This window comes from Sorex fumeus, unplaced genomic scaffold, assembly GCF_029834395.1.
Source record: "Sorex fumeus unplaced genomic scaffold, SorFum_2.1 ptg000098l, whole genome shotgun sequence".
Lineage (NCBI taxonomy): Eukaryota > Metazoa > Chordata > Mammalia > Eulipotyphla > Soricidae > Sorex > Sorex fumeus.
Genome location: NW_026606155.1, coordinates 3,200,090 through 3,215,731, shown reverse-complemented (window position 1 = coordinate 3,215,731; position 15,642 = coordinate 3,200,090). Strand labels below are relative to the sequence as shown.

Below are 15,642 nucleotides of genomic sequence, written 5' to 3'. Positions count from 1 at the left end.
CTCCAGGCTGCAAGGTGGACGGAGTGTCCCGGAGTCTGCGCCTGCCCAGCGCTGTGTCTCCCTGGGACTCTGTCCTGTAGTCCCAGGCATTCCCTGGCCAGGGGTGATCAGTGTTGGCCCCGCTACTGCAGAGCCGGGAGCTGTCAGGGGTTGGGTCTGGTCCAGTCACTTGCTCTGATGATTCAGGGGCTCTAGGAGGGACCCCTGAGCTCAGCCGGCAAGAGAGGAGCACAGAAGCCCGGCACGAATGAGCCCCGCCTGAAAGGCTGTGGCTGCCCTAGGCCACCTGAACTTCTCGACGGGAAAGCTCCTGTCAGTGTCTAGGCAGCCCTGCTGACACGGACGGGCCACTAGCACACAGGTGCCACCGGCTTCTCCTTCCTGCCCAAACTATGTAACATAAGGAAGCAGAGGTGCAACCTTCCGGAACATTCCATCAACATGGACTAGTGTCTTATATGGCCATATGTGTGTTTGTGTATGTGCATGTCTGTACATGTGTGTATGTGTGTATATCTGTACGTGTGTGTCTGCATGTGTGTGTCTGTGCATGTGTGTATGTGTGTGTATCTGTGTGTGTATGTCTGTACATGTGTGTATATCTGTACGTGTGTGTCTGCATGTGTGTGTCTGTGCATGTGCGTATGTGTGTGTATCTGTGTGTGTATGTCTGTACATGTGTGTATGTGTATATATCTGTACGTGTGTGTCCGCATGTGTGTGTCTGTGCATGTGCATATGTGTGTGTATCTGTGCATGTGTGTCTGTGCATGTGTGTGTCTATACGTGTGTCTGTGTATGTGCACGTGTGTATGTGTGTGCGTCTGTGTCTGCAGGTGTGTGTGTCTGTACATGTGTGTCTATGCAAGTGTGTGTGTGTCTGTCTGCATGTGTGTGTATGTGTGTGTCTCTGCGAGTGTGTGTGTCTGTGTATATGTGTGTGTCTGCATGTGTCTGTGTGTGTGCATGTGTGTGTCTGTGCATGTGTGTGTCTGTACGTGTGTGTATGTGTGTGTGTGTGTGTGTGTGTTGGGAATGAGATGTGCCACTCCCCTGAGGCCACACCCCTGTGCCTCTTTCGCCTGCCTGCCCAGCCGGGGCAAGTCACAAACAGGTCTGTGTTGGCAGTGCCGCTCCTGATACAGATGCTCTTGCTCTCTCCGTCTTGGTTTTCAGTGGAAACTTTTAGGGAACTTGGCTGTGGAACTTCCCCTGCGGGAACGTTCTTTTCCCAGGTCGTTGTTCCCAGTCCAGGCAGCCCGGGGAGTGCCACTTCCTCAACCCTGAGCCTGTACCCGCATCTCCGCTGGCCTTCGACCCTGCCACTGGACGCTCCAGGCCGGCTCTGGGTGGACTGGCTGGGGAATCTTTCCTCCCGCCCTCCCTGTAATGAGGGGCAGAAGTGCCAAGGCCTCCACTTTGTAGGACTTCTAGTGCCAGGGGTTGCTCGCATTAGACACGGGTCTGTCTTCAGAGCATCTTCACAGGGCCTGGAGGGGAAGGGGCGTGGGTGGCCAGAGTTGGGCAGACAATTGGGTCACACAGAAAGGTTAGACTCGCCCTCTGAGCCCCAGGTCTCGGCTTGGGCTATGACCAAATGCTTCAAGCTCATTGCAAAGGGTTGGCTGGTCAGGGCTGAACGCGCATGCGACAACCTCGTAGGAGGGGAGAAAAACAGAGTCAAGGTTAACTTCATACACAGGGCCAGAGAGAAGTCCAGTGGGTAGGACACTTGTCCTGCCTCCTACGGGCCCAGGTTTTGTCCCCAGCACCCTGGAGGGTTCTCCAGGCCCTAGCAGGAGTGATCCCTAAGCACAGGTCCTCAAGGCTGGAGCGACAGTACTGGGTAGGGTGCTTGCCTTGCACGCAGCCAACCCGGGTCTGATCTCCAACACTCCATAGAGTCCCCTCAAGCCTTCCACCAGTGATTCCTGAGCACAGAGCCAGGAGTCAGCCCTCAGCATGGCCTGGTGTGCCCACTCCCCAGTAAACAGAGAGAAATTTGCTTTGGACCAAAGAGGTAGCACAGTGAGTAGAGCACTCACCTTACTTGTGGCTGATTAGGGTTTAATCCCCAGCACCCCAGATGATCCCCTGAGCATGGCCAGGAGGGTCCCCTGCACCAGGGGTAATCCCAGGACACCACCAGGGGTGGCCCCAAAAAGGAGTGGGAAGGGATGGCACTATGTGAAGTCAGCGGAGGAGAGAGATGGATGCGGACTGACCTCTGCGGAGTTGGGGAAGAACAAAACATCCGAAGTAACAGCATCTCAGTGCTGGTGCCCAGACTTGAGTGTCTCAGACGGTGAAGGATGGGGCAGCGGCGTGGGGGCTGTCGGAGGGAGTGGGGGTTCTAGGCCAAGGGGAAAGGTGCTGGAATATTGTACTAGGGAAGCCCGATCACTGACAGTGTCATCAAATTGTAAATCACGGTGACTAAAAGATTTTTTAAAATAAAAAATTTTCTGGGGCCAGAGAGATACTGTCACTGTCACTGTCCTGTTGTTCATCGATTTGCTCGAGTGGACCAAGTAGCATCTCCATTGTGAGACTTGTTACTGTGTTTGGCATATCTAATATGCCACGGGTAGCTTGCCATGCTTTGCTGTGCGGGCGAGATACTCTCAGTATCTTGCTGGGCTCTCCGAGAGGGGTGGAGGAATCGAACTCGGGTCGACCATGTTGGCCGCTTGCAAGGCAAACGCCCTACCCGCTGCGTTATCGCTCCAGCCTGGGGTTTGATTCCCTGACGGGGTGTCAGAGAGATAGTACAGGGGTTAAAGCACTGGCCTTGTGAGTGGTCAACCTCATTTGACCCTCAGCACCTATGGGCCCCCAAGCACTGCTGGGTGCAGCACTCAGAGTGGCCTGGGAAATGCCTGACCTGTCCAGCCTCATCCTTGGACCCCCTGATCAGGTGTCTGAGAATGGCTGGGACAGACCCCCAGGCCTCCTGAGCACAGCTGGGGACATTCCTGCTCCCTGTTCCCAACCCCACCCCCCGCCAAAAAAAAAAAAAACCAGCATTTCTCTCATTCCAAAATTCTAACGCAGAAATCAAGGGAGGTGCCCCCTGGAGAACAGGGCCTATGCCCAGGGGCCGGGCAGGAGGTCAGCAGTGGGCACGAAGCCAGCCGTTCCCCGTGTCCTGGGCTGTGCTTTGTGCTATGAGGCTCCAACTTCCTGGGAAAGACTCGAACCCTGGAAAAATAGGGTTTTTGTAACATGTGCATGCCACCCTCTCCCCCCAACCCCCTTTGTGCGTTTGAGCCGCAGGTAAGCGCTGGACAGGGCTGCCTTAGATGGGGCTGGAGCGCCCCCTGCAGGCAGGAAGGACCGTTGCCCGCCTGTTGTAGGAGACAAACCTCTCTTGCAGGCTGGGCAGGACAGAGCTACCCAGCTCTAGAGAACAAGAAACACGGGCTCTTTAGGTTGTGGTTGTATTTTGTGGTCCAGCGGGAGGGATCAAACCCCAACCTGGTGTGTGCAAGGCTTAAAACACTGTACTGTCTCCCTGGCCCAAGAAAAGTACGGGGGGGGGGGGGGGCGCGTGGTGTTGTTTTTGTTTTAAATTTGTTTGTCTGGGGGCTGGAGTGATAGCACAGCGGGTAGGGCGTCTGCCTTGCACGCAGCCAATATGGCCGACCCGAGTTCGATTCCTCCGCCCCTCTTGGAGAGCCCAGCAAGCTATGGAGAGTATCTTGCCCGCACGGCAGAGCCTGGCAAGCTACCTGTGACGTATTCGATATGCCAAACAAAGTAACAACACGTCTCACGATGGAGACGTTACTGGGCCCGCTCGAGCAAATCGATGAACAACGGGAGGACCGTGACCGTGACCGTTGTCTGGGGTCACACCCGGCGATGCTCAGGGGTCATTCCTGGCTCTTCACTCAAGTCATTACTCCTGGCAGTGTTTGAGAGACTGTATGAGAGGCCGGGCATTGAACGCTGGTTGGTCACATGCCAGGCATGTGCACGGCATGTGTGCATGTATGCATATGCGTGTGTTCATGTGACTGGGCAGTGCTGGACAGTTCCGCTCCATGTGACCACCATACTCACCGCCACCACCCACAGACCCCGATGCCCTCCCCAGGTGTCCCGTGTATGCCTTTATTTCTCATTAAAATAGCCACAGGGCGGTACCCAGCGGAGTCAGGAAGACATGTGGTCCTAGGGGTCAGACTCAGCCTTCCTTACATATGCTGAGCACGAACCACGGCCTGGCTCCACTCCCACTCACAGCCCGGGAAGGGGGTCTCCATCCACGGACTCGGCTGCTTCCTGAATGTGATTGGAAACGCGGGGATGGGCTTCTCACGCTCAGGGGTGCCAGCCAGCACCCCGCGCCTCAAGTCTGCAGAGAACTGTCTCCAGGAGGAAAGCTGAGCATTGGCAAGTTCCTGGGGAGCGAGTTGGGCTCTCTGAACGGTCCCTCAAGGATCTGGGGGGTGTCTGCACGTCCTGGTCACAAAGCGGTTGCTTTATCCACTTCCTGACTTCTGACCCGTCCACCAGGCCCTGCGGCCTTGCAACAACACCAGCGCTAGGGGGCGCTGTGGGGCTTTGAGCAGGTCTCCGAGATGCCTGAGACTCAGAACCCCCAGAAGTGTTGGCAAAGCCTCCTGCAGCATCGGTGCCCATGTCTGGGCCGGGAGTCTCAGGGGCACACGGACCTACTTGGTCTGCTCTTCTGTGTGTTTGTACGTTTGTACTCAGAAGGCACCCAACAGATATCAAGCCATGCCCGAAGGCTTTAACATAGCCTCTTTTTGTTTTGTTTTGTTTTGTTGTTTTTTATTTTTTACTTTTTTATTGAACCACTGTGAGACCATTACAAAGCTGTTGGATTTCAGCCATACAGGTGTGCATTCACCATGTGCTTATGGTAAAGCGACCCTTTTCCCACCCGGACAGGCCACGTGCAGGAAAGGTGCTCTCCAGGGGTGGAAAACAGGACCGAGAACGGGGGTTCCCAAGGTGAACTGGCCTGCTGTCCCCTTTTTGGGGAGGGAGGAGACAGAGACAGAGACAGAAACAGAGAGACAGAAACAGAGAGACAGAGAGAGACTCAGCACCCCCCACCTCCTTTAAGTGATCAAACAGAAAGTGACCCCAGTTGCCCTTGAGGGTACTCCTGGATCCTCCTAGCACCTTTGGGTGGGGAAGGCGAGTGTCACCCACTCTAGGAAATATCTAGATCCTTGCATAGAAGAGACTCTGCCCCGGCAGCCAAAGACCTCCAGAATGAGCCACAGCCATGCTGAGACCACTCTCCACACATTCGGACAAGCCTCATGCATGAAGGAACCAGCAGAGGAACCCAGATGTGCGGGTCCCAGGGCTGAGATCTTCAAACCTGCTCGGATCGGGACTGGGCCTTCTCCACCCAGATCCCCCATCTTCCAGTAGGTAGACGTTACACCCACCAGCTGCTGCCGGCGCCAGGTGGTCCCATCAATGGCCAAGACCCAGAGACTATAAAACCCAGCTCCTGGAAGCGTATGGCTGCATTTGTGGCCACATGACATCTTATTATCTCATTTTTACTTTGGAGAATCCGGCAGCCTACCGAAAGTATCCTGCCCGCATGGCAGAGTCTGGCAAATTTCCTGTGTCATACTCAATATGCTAAATACCAGTAACAGCGATAGGTCTCATTCTCCTGGACCTGAAAGAGCATTGAATATGGCTCTTCTAAAATCTCAGGGCTAGGAAGAAGGAGACATTACTGGTGCCTGCTCGAGGCAATCAACGAACAACAGGATGATCATGATCATGATTGTGATCATGCATAGAAGAACCTCAGGAAATGAGAACTGAGGCCTCCAAGAGCTGGGGGTCCGCAGGGCAGAGATCCCAGGGATGGGAGTCAGGGGTCCTGAGATCCAGGTTGCCCAGAGGGACCTGCGAACTCCAACCAGTTTGACCAGCTTCTCTGGACCCCCACTGGAGGCTCCAAAGTGGGGCATCGTGTCCTACTGAGTTCAGCCCCAAGGCGGGCACCTTCCCCGGCCATCAGCCAGGTCTGCCCAGGGGGCTGGTGGTCAGGGGCCTTCACGCTCATTCTTGTCCAGGAATAGCAGGGTCACCCTCACTTTAGTCTCCTCCTAATCAGGAGAGGTGCTGGGTGGACAGTGAGGTCCTAGATATGTCCCCAAGGAAGACATGCAGGAGACGGTTTATTGTCGCTTACCCTCAGGGCCGTGCAGGTCAAAACAATTCTGAGGTGCGGCTCAGACCGTGAGAATGGCCTCAGGCAACAAGATGAGAACTGGCCAGTGTTGGCAGAGATGGGGTGAGAAAGGCCTCAGCCCCAGACGTCACACACACAGCATACATCATACTAGTTGTCTATGTACCTGCAGTAGCTATGACCCTGGTTCAAATCCCTAGGGTCACATATGGTTCCTGAGCATCACCAGAGGTCACTGCTGAGTATACAGAGTGAGTCGCTGTGTACCACCCAGTGTGGCATGAAACCTCCCTCTACCATAAAAGGGGGGAGAACTTCTTATTTGACCTCTGTCTCAGCCTCTATGGAAAAGAGTACAAAGCTTTCACCAAAAAATTAAGAATAGAGGCCTCTGATGGTCCAGGGAGTCTACATCTTGACATTGATCCCTCAAAACACAATATTATTTTGAAAAGATAAATGCATATGTGTTCACTGCATCCATGCACTGCATCTGTGTTCAGTGCATCCATGTTCACTGCATCCGTGTTCACTGCATCTGTGTTCACTGCATCATCTGTTTTCACTGCATCTTCTGTGTCCACTGCATCCACATTAACTGTTAACCTGTATTCACTGCATCCATGTTCATTGCATCATCTGTGTAAACTGTATCCAGTCATTGCATCCTTGTTCACTGCATCCATGTTCACTGCATTAGTTTTCACTGAAGTGCTGAGTACAAGAGCCAGGCTATAGAAATAACCCATAGGCCTAATGGCAGATGAGTGGATAAAGAAGTTACACTTACACACACACACACACACACACACACACACACACACACACACACACTAGAGTATTCTGGGACTGTAAGGAAAGATGAAATCTTGCAGTTTGCTCCATCATGCATGGAACTGGAGAGCAAAATAAGGCAGAGGGAGATCATCTTTCTCATCTGATGCACACAGAGAAATTAAACAAGAGGACAGCCAGTTTGGGGAAGGGGCAGCCCCTCAACCTGGATTACAGAGGAGATTCCCAAGCAGGTTGGGGAAGGAAAAGGTGGAGAGGGGGGGTGACACAGGGACAGGGGCGGGGGCATTGGGCACTTGGTGATGTGTGTTTCTCTGTGTCTGTGTGTGTGTGTGTGTGTGCGCGCGCGCACGCTGATTTTGTTCAACAATGCTATAAATGCTAATACCATTGTAAACTTTGCTACCTAAACTTTAAAAAACTAATCATAGGGGCTGGAGAGATAGCACAGCGGGGAGGGCGTTTGCCTTGCAGGCAGCCGACCTGGGTTCGATTCCCAGCATCCCATATGGTCCCCTGAGCACCACCAGGAGTAACTCCTGAGTGCAGAGCCAGGAGGAACCCCTGTGCATTGCCAGGTGTGACCCAAAAAGAAAAAACAACTAATCATAAAAGCAGCCAGTGTTCTGGAGCTATGCAGACAGCCCAAAGGAGCTGTGTGCTTTCTCTGGGCCCTCAGTGTCCCCAGCACTGCTGGGTCAAGCAGCGTCTCATCTTTACAGCACACAAACCTTCAGGCCCACAGAGCCAGGCCCAGGTCAGAGACAGGACAGGGGTTAGGGCGCGTGTCTTACCTACGACTCATGGGGCCCTGCTCCCGCCCCAGCACTGAGCAGTGCCCCCGAGCACTGCCAGGAGTAAGCCCTGAGCACTGCTGGGTGTGCCATCCCCCAAAATAAAAATTTTTATGTGGAACGATAGCACAGCGGCAGGGCGCTTGCCTTGCACGCAGCCAACATGGCCGACCCGAGTTCGATTCCTCCGCCCCTCTCGGAGAGCCCAGCAAGCTCCCGAGAGTATCTCGCCCGCACGGCAGAGCCTGGCAAGCTCCCCGTGACGTATTCGATATGCCAAACACAGTAACAACAAAATCTCCAATGGAGACGTTACTGGGCCCGCTCGAGCAAATCGATGAACAACGGGAGGGCCTTTACTTTACTTACTTTACTTTATGTGGAAGGTCACATCTGGCGATGCTCAGGGCTTACTTCTGGCTCTGCACTCAAGATTCATTCCTGGTGGGGCTCAGGGGACCGTTTGGGGTGCCGGGGAACAAGCCTGGGTCCGCCGTGTACAAGGCAGGCGCCCTCTCTGATAAACTATCTCTCTGGCCCAAGTCAAAACAAATTATTTTTAAGATGCAGTAGAACAGTGGGCCAGGCACTTGCCTTGCTCTCAGCCAACCTAGGTTCGAGTCCCCAGCGCAAACCTAGGTTGGCTGTTCCCTAGAGTTCCAGCAGGAATGAGCCCTGAGCACAGCAGGTGAGGTCCCCAGAAAGTCCCTCGAGAGCAGGACTGAGTATAGAGTGAGAGTCCCCAGGCGCCGAGCCCCACTTAGGGCTCTCCCCCAAACTGCTTTCCCGGGGGGAGAGGGCGCCTCCTCCCAGGGCCGCCGGACGTGCTGCTGGATTCAGTTCCCACTGCTCCACACTCTGGGTCGTACTGCCATCACGGTGGGCTGACATGGAGGTCCTGTCTCCCTGCTGGGGGATGGGGCTGGGGGCTCTCCCCACTGGGGGTGAGGGGCTTTTCCCATGGCCGGGGGCGCTGCTGCTGTGACCTCCATCCACCCTCTGCCTCTGTCCCTCTCTCCCCAGTTCTGTACCTGGAAGGCTCCGTTCTCGTGTTTGAGGACATCTTCAGGCTGGTCGCCTTCTACTGTGTCAGTAGGTGAGTGCTGGCTGGCTGCCCCCAGAGGGCGGGGTGCAGTCCAGAGGACCCGGGAGAGGGGCGGCCCCGATAGCCTTGCGAGGAGGTGAAGTCAGGCCTCGTCTGCTCCCACCGCCTGCCCCCTCCACCCTATGCAGGCCCATCATCCCTGTGGCCCCAGCTTCCCTGCCCACCATGACCGAATTTGCAGGGCAGGGGTAACTGCAGGTGGGCCCCGGGGAGACCATGAGGACCCCAACAGTGCTGGAGTGGGTCTGCTCAGCCCTGGGCTGACTGGCTGCTTCCTGGCCCCGAACATGGCACAGCTGCAGTCACGTCATGGTCATGGTCACGACCACCTTCACAGCCAGGGTCACGGTCATGGCCATGGCCACATTCACGGCCACAGTCACAACCATGGTCACAGTCACGGCCACAACCACAGTTACGGTCATGGCCACAGTCACAGTCATGATCATGGTCACAGCCACCGTCATGGTCATGGCCACAATCACAACCACAGTCATGACCATGGCCATAGCCATGGTCATGGTCATGGCCACAGTCGTGGTCATGGCCACGGCCACAGCCACAGTCACAGCCACAGCTATGGTCCTGGCCACAGTCATGGCCACAGTCACAGCCATGGTCACGGTCACAGCCACAGCCACGGTCACGGCCACAGTCATAGTCACATCCACAGCCACGGTCACAGCCACAGTCATAGTCACAGACACAGTCACTGCCACAGTCATGGCCACAGTCACAACCATGGTCACGACCACAGTCACAGCCACGGTCACGGCCACAGTCACAGTCATGATATGGTCACAGCCATGGTCATGGTCACAATTGCAACCACAGTCACATCCATGGTCACGGCCACAGTCACAGCCACGGTCACGGCCACAGTCACAGTCATAGTCACGATATGGTCACAGCCATAGTCATGGTCACAATTACAACCACAGTCAAGGCCATGGCTACAGCCATGGTTATGGTCATGGCCACAGTCATGGTCATGGCCATGGCCACAGCCACGGTCACAGCCACAGCTATGGTCACGGTCACAGTCGTGGCCACGGTCACAGCCATTGTCATGATCACGACCACAGCCATGGCCACAGTCATAGTCACGTCCACAGCCATGGTCATGGCCACAGTCATAGTCATGGTCACGGACATGGTTACTGCCACAGTCATGGCCACGGTCACGGCTACAGCCATGATCAGAGCTACAGCCATAGTTAGACTCTTGGAATTGAGGAGAAACATGTGCCCACACCAGGGCAAAAACTGCGTGTGGGACCCTGAGCAGCACGGCCCAGGTTGGGTGGGGGGGACACTGTGTGTCTGCGGGGATGTCTCTGACTCACAGTGATGAGGGGGCTCTGAGTGTGTAGCTGTCTGTCCCTGGGCGTGTCTCTGTACTCACAGGGAGGGAATGTCCATCAGTGACCACTGGGGAGTCCAGTTGTGCCCTCTGATGTGTCTGTGCCCTCTGGTGTCTTCTCACCAGCTCTCTGTTCCCCTTCTTCAGCCAAACGTTTTCCCCCAGTGCTGCCTGGGCAGGACCCCACATCTCTGGCCCTGTCCTGGGTGCTCCCAGAGGGTCTGAGGGGAGGCCCAGGGAATGCGGGGTATACCCTGAGCCGGACCCTGACCCTCCCTGTCTTGCAGAGATTTACTGCCCTTCACCCTGAGGCTACCTGCAGCCATCCTGGAGGCCGGCAGCTGCTCCGAGCTCGAGACCGTTGCCAGCCTGGGCCTGGGTAAGTGCTCTGGGGGTCTGTAGGAAATGGGGTCCCTTCCCTAGGTGACCCCCACACCCCTGCCCCCAGCCCGTGAAGCCCACACACACCACCCTGAAACCCACAATTCACCCACACACGGACCATACCCCACACCCCACAATTCACCCGGCACATGCCACACTCCACATCTGCACCCAGGCTCGACAGCACATGTGAGACGCCTGTGTTTGCACGTGTGAGCATCTGCTTGCCGGGCAGGTGCTCAGCGCCTCTGATTCCTCCGGCTCAGACTTTTCCTTTTTTGTGTTTTGAAATGCAAGCAATGGAACCCAAGGCCTCACACACACACACACACACACACACACACACACACACACACACGGCAAATGCTGCCACTGAGCCGTCTCCCGCCCTGTGGGCAGAATTCTGTGACTCATATGGAATTGTGGGGTTCGTGCTCGGAGACAACGCCCCCCCATGCCAGTGTAGTTCCAGGCATGGCTCCAGTCACAGTGCTCAGTTCACACCATCTGGTGTACGTCTGCATCCTTCTTTCACCCGTGTGAGGACCTCACCTGGGGTTGCTGGGGAAGGACTGGGCACTCAGACCCTGGCCTGTAGAAGGCCTCAGCCCCGTCTGTGTCCCCATTCTAAAGACACAAAGTCCCCAGGCCGGAAAAACAGGACAGTAGGAGGGCAGCTGCCTCTCATGGCTGACCCGGGATCCCCAGCACCACATCTGGCCTCCATCATTGCCAGGAGGGATCCCTGAGCACCTCTGGGTGTAGCCCCCAGACCAAAGTAAAACAGAATAGATAAAATCAGTGGCCCCCAAATTAAACTAAACTAAAACCAAAAAAGGTCCAATCTTAGCTGAGAAACTGGCCAAGGTGCCCAGTGAGACCGGGTGGAGGGAACTGTGTCCAGCTGAGTAGTTGTGCCCCTGGCAGCCACCAGACCCGCCGGAAGCAGGACTGAGACCGGCCTGGATATAGGGGCTCACCTCTGAGAGGAGGGTGTCCAAGGCCTGTGCTGCTTATTCCCCCCACCCCCTCCGCCATGGGGTTGGGCTGCGCTCGGGGCTCCCTACAGGTCACCCTCAAACGCCTAACAACACGCTGCCCTGGGACAAACTACCCCTCCTTCCTGCAACAGACGAGACTGTCCAGCTCCTTGGAGCCATGGCCCACGAGGAAGTAGGGGGAAGCCCAAATTCTGGGGGACTTTCTGTAAAACTGGAAGGTTCCCATCCATCCTGACACCCCCAAGGGCCAAGAACTGCCAGGCAAGAACAGGGGGGGTCTGGGGCTGGAGCAATAGCACAGCGGGTAGGGCATTTGCCTTGCACGTGGCCGACCCGGGTTCGATTCCCAGCATCCCATAGGGTCCCCCGAGCACCGCCAGGAGTGATTTCTGAGTGCAAAACCAGGAGTAACCCCTGAGCATCGCTGGGTGTGACCCAAAAACCAAAAAGAAAAAACAGGGGGGTCTTTGCAGGCTGTTCCCACCCCAGGAGGGATGGGGCTGAGATGGGGATCTGAGGTGGGCAGGTCACCATGGCTCCCAGGCCCGGGTGTTTTTCCCCCCCACTGCCCAGAGCTCGGTGCTGCTGTTCTCTCTGATTCTGTGTCTCTGCGTTTCCTTCCACTCATTCCTGCACCTGGGACGTGGTGCCCACGTCCGCCTGTGCCAGGCTGCTCACACCTGGCGGCAGTGCTGGGTCCCTGAGTACCCACCGGCACATCGGCTCATGAGTGATGCCCAGGACTGAACCCAAGAACTCATGTGCCAGGTTCCTGGGCATAAGCCCCTGCACCTCTGCCCAGGTTCCTGCCTCACTCTCAAGTCCAGCCCAGCCAGCAGAGGCGGAAGCGTTGGTTTCTGGCCATTGTGCAAGGCCTATCAGGCAGGATGAGAGCTTAAAGGGCTGGGCGCATGCATTGCACGAACACAGTCCACGTGTGACCCCCCCCCCATGCCAGCCTCCCACCTGACAGCTGTCTACAGTGCTCACGGGGGCGTGTTGCTTGCGTTCCCCTTAGCCCGTGCAGCGAGCACTTTTCCAGGCCGGGGGGAGTCACTGCACCCTCCAGCCTGAATGACTCTAACAGCCCCGAGTTGGGAAATCGTGGCTCACGGGGGCCTTTCTGGGTCCCACCAGCAGCAGAAATACTGCGCTGACTCGAACCCTCGGGTCTGCCACCAGCCCAGGGCTTCCCTAGATGTGCCACCGGGCCCTGCCCGGCCTCTGAGGTTGGTGGGAGCAGCCAGGGGCACCCGCGAGGCTTGGGATCAGATGTGTGGCCTTGGTCCGAGAGGTACCGAGAGAGAAGTGGTGGCTGTTGGGAAACTCCGGGCTCCCGGCACGGCTTGGAGTGGTTGCATTGGCCCAGGTACCCGCAGCCCTGCGGCCCGTTGAGGTCAGGCTCTTCCACTTCTCCCCTGCATGGCATCCTGCAGAGAAAGTTGACCTTCTTCCTTTTTTTTTTTTTAAGAGCATCTCCCCCTGGGGCTGGAGCGATAGCACAGTGGGTAGGGCATTTGCCTTGTATGTGACCAACCTGGGTTCGATTCCCAGCATCCCATATGGTCCCCTGAACACCGCCAGGAGTAATTCCTGAGTGCAGAGCCAGGAGTAGACTCTGTGTAATGCCGGGTGTGACCCAAAAAGCAAAAAAACCCCAAACAAACAACAAAAAAGAGCATCTCCCCCTATGTGGCTCCCCACAGGCCCCAGACCTCAGGATGCCAGTCTCTCACCCCTGTTCCAAGCACCCTGGCCAGAGGGTCTTTGCCTCTTGATCTGCTCTTTGGGCATCAAGATGTGGTTCTGAGTCCCCCCCCCCCCCCACCGCAAGCCCATTTCTCTGAACCCAAAGTCTGTCTTTTGGGGTTTTGTTTGGTTTGGTTGTTTGTTGGGTGGGTTTGGTTTTGGGGGGCCACACCCATGCAGACCCGGCTCTGACAAGAGCTCTGACAAGAACCAGGGGTGACTCCTGGCTCTGCCCTTGGGAATCACTCCTGGCAGGCTCATGTGGACTATTTGGGATGTCAAGGCTCGAACCCAGGTTGGCCACGTGCAAGGCAAGCGCCCTCCCCGCTGTCCTATGGCTCCGACCCTAAGCCCAAACTCTGATCCACGCTTGCCAGATGGTCCACACCTGAGGGGGCTACTCAGTGAAGGGCTGTGACTCACCCTGCAGTGCTCCAGGGCACCATCTGCCTTGATGCTGGATGTCCCTCCCAGCTCTGCTCTTAGGCCATGCCAGGGATCGAACCCAGGCCTCCTGTGTGCAGAGCACACACGTCAGCCCACAGAGCCTCTCTCTGCCCCCAACCACCTGCCTCCCCTCTACTGTCCCCCCCACCTCTTGTCTCCCCCACTCACTGGCCTTCAGTCATCCCCGGTGGTACTCCGTCCAGGGTCTGCGGAGGCACCCAGCAGAGCAGGGAGTTAGCCGCTGGGGTCTGAGGGAGACAGGGTCAGGCAGCACCCCCCCAACCCCCCCCCCGCCCCCGCAGACAGGCAACCTTTGACCTGAGGCCGGGCGAAGGAGTGGCTCTGCCGGGTGACCGACGGGGAGAATGTTCACTGCAGGGCCTAGTGACCACCCCAGAGAGCCGAGCTCAGAGCCAGGCAGGGTGTCCTGGACTAGGGCCCAGCCCTGGCCTCTGAGGGTTCCTGAGAAGCCGCTGTCCCCGTCCTCACGGGGGAGCTGTGATGGGCACAGCGGCCGATGGTACAGCAGGGACACTGATGCCTCTTGTCAGAGCCGGGCCTGCACCCACAGCACCCCACAGCACCCACTGTGCCTCGTGAGGTCGCCCCTCTTTCCATGTCAGGGAAATGTGATCTTGCCACCTGCCTGTTTCTGGGCACCGACACCCTCACCCAGGCGGCCGGCAAGGGGAATGTCACAAGCTCCAGGGGCCAGAGCCGGGAGCCTGGGGGTCTGGGGCCGGTCCAGGCCCTGTGTCTCTGTGTCCCACCCTCCGGCCCCCTCTCAGCCGTGAAGGTGCCCGCTCTGGTTCTGGGTGGTCCTTTCAGATGGCTCGTGCTGGCGCCCCCCGAGACAGGGAGAGTTCTGGGCAGGGGCTGCGGCCCAGGGGGATTTAGGGACTCTGGGGAGCAGGTCCTGGACTGAGGCCAGGTCACCCCCAGCACCCCGGCCCATTCAGACAGCCCTGCAGACACAGGGCCACTTCCTGTTGGAGTTGAGCGGAACAAGAGCTGTTCTACCGGGGATGGCCAGGCTGACCCCCACTGCCCACGCCCGACCCACAGGTCGGGCCTCCTCTGCACAGCAGCTGGGCTGTCCATCAGCCCCAGGGCCCCGTGCCTCGGTCATTCTAGAAACATCCAAAAGGCCTAGCGAGGTCAGGTGGCCTTCCCTGGGAGCGGCCAGCTGGTCAGCGGCAGGAACTCTGCCTGGCTGGCTGTCACCCACCGTCCCAGGGCTGGGCTCCCGCTGCAGAGCACAGAGCTGAGTGGCTGAGCCATCACCGCCTCCATCCCAGCCCCCGCTGACCCCCACCCCGCCCAGCTGGGGGGAGGGCAGGGCGGGCCCCTGGGACCTTCCCCTGCGAAAGCAGGAAGTGGTGGGAGAGGTTTGAAACGGCCCCTGACGGAGGAGCACAGCGCCCGGGGCCCCGAGTCAGGCAGACGCCGTGGCCGGGAGGGCACCCCCCCCGCCGGCACCCGGCTCACGGCCTCCCCACTCTCGTCCGCCGCAGGCTTCTGGGACTCCTCGCTGAACCTCCGGGGAGGAAGTAGGAGCCCAGAGCAGCCCCCCAGGGACCCCGACCCCGGAGCGCCCCCCGCCGCCGGCCTCAGACCCACGACCCACTCTCCCAACTGCGCCTGTGAGATCGAGCTGTCGGCGGGCAACGGCCGGCTGTGGTTCGTGAACCCCATCTTCCTGGAGGACTGCGGCAGCCCCCCGGGCCCTGGACGCTGCCCCCGACGCCCCTCGTCCCCTGCCCCTCAGGCTACCTCGCCCGCCTCCAAGTGGGCCCCACGCCGCC

General features: G+C 57.6%; 1 protein-coding gene across 1 annotated transcript in view; it reads left to right on the top strand.

The window, feature by feature from the left end:
• The window catches only part of RIN3 (Ras and Rab interactor 3), a 103,065-nt gene that overhangs the window by 61,410 nt on the left and 26,013 nt on the right, over window positions 1-15,642 (top strand). Inside the window, 3 exon segments of the mRNA XM_056134446.1 lie at window positions 8,812-8,884; window positions 10,544-10,635; window positions 15,352-15,641. Of these exon segments, the coding sequence (XP_055990421.1) occupies window positions 8,812-8,884; window positions 10,544-10,635; window positions 15,352-15,641 (455 nt within the window).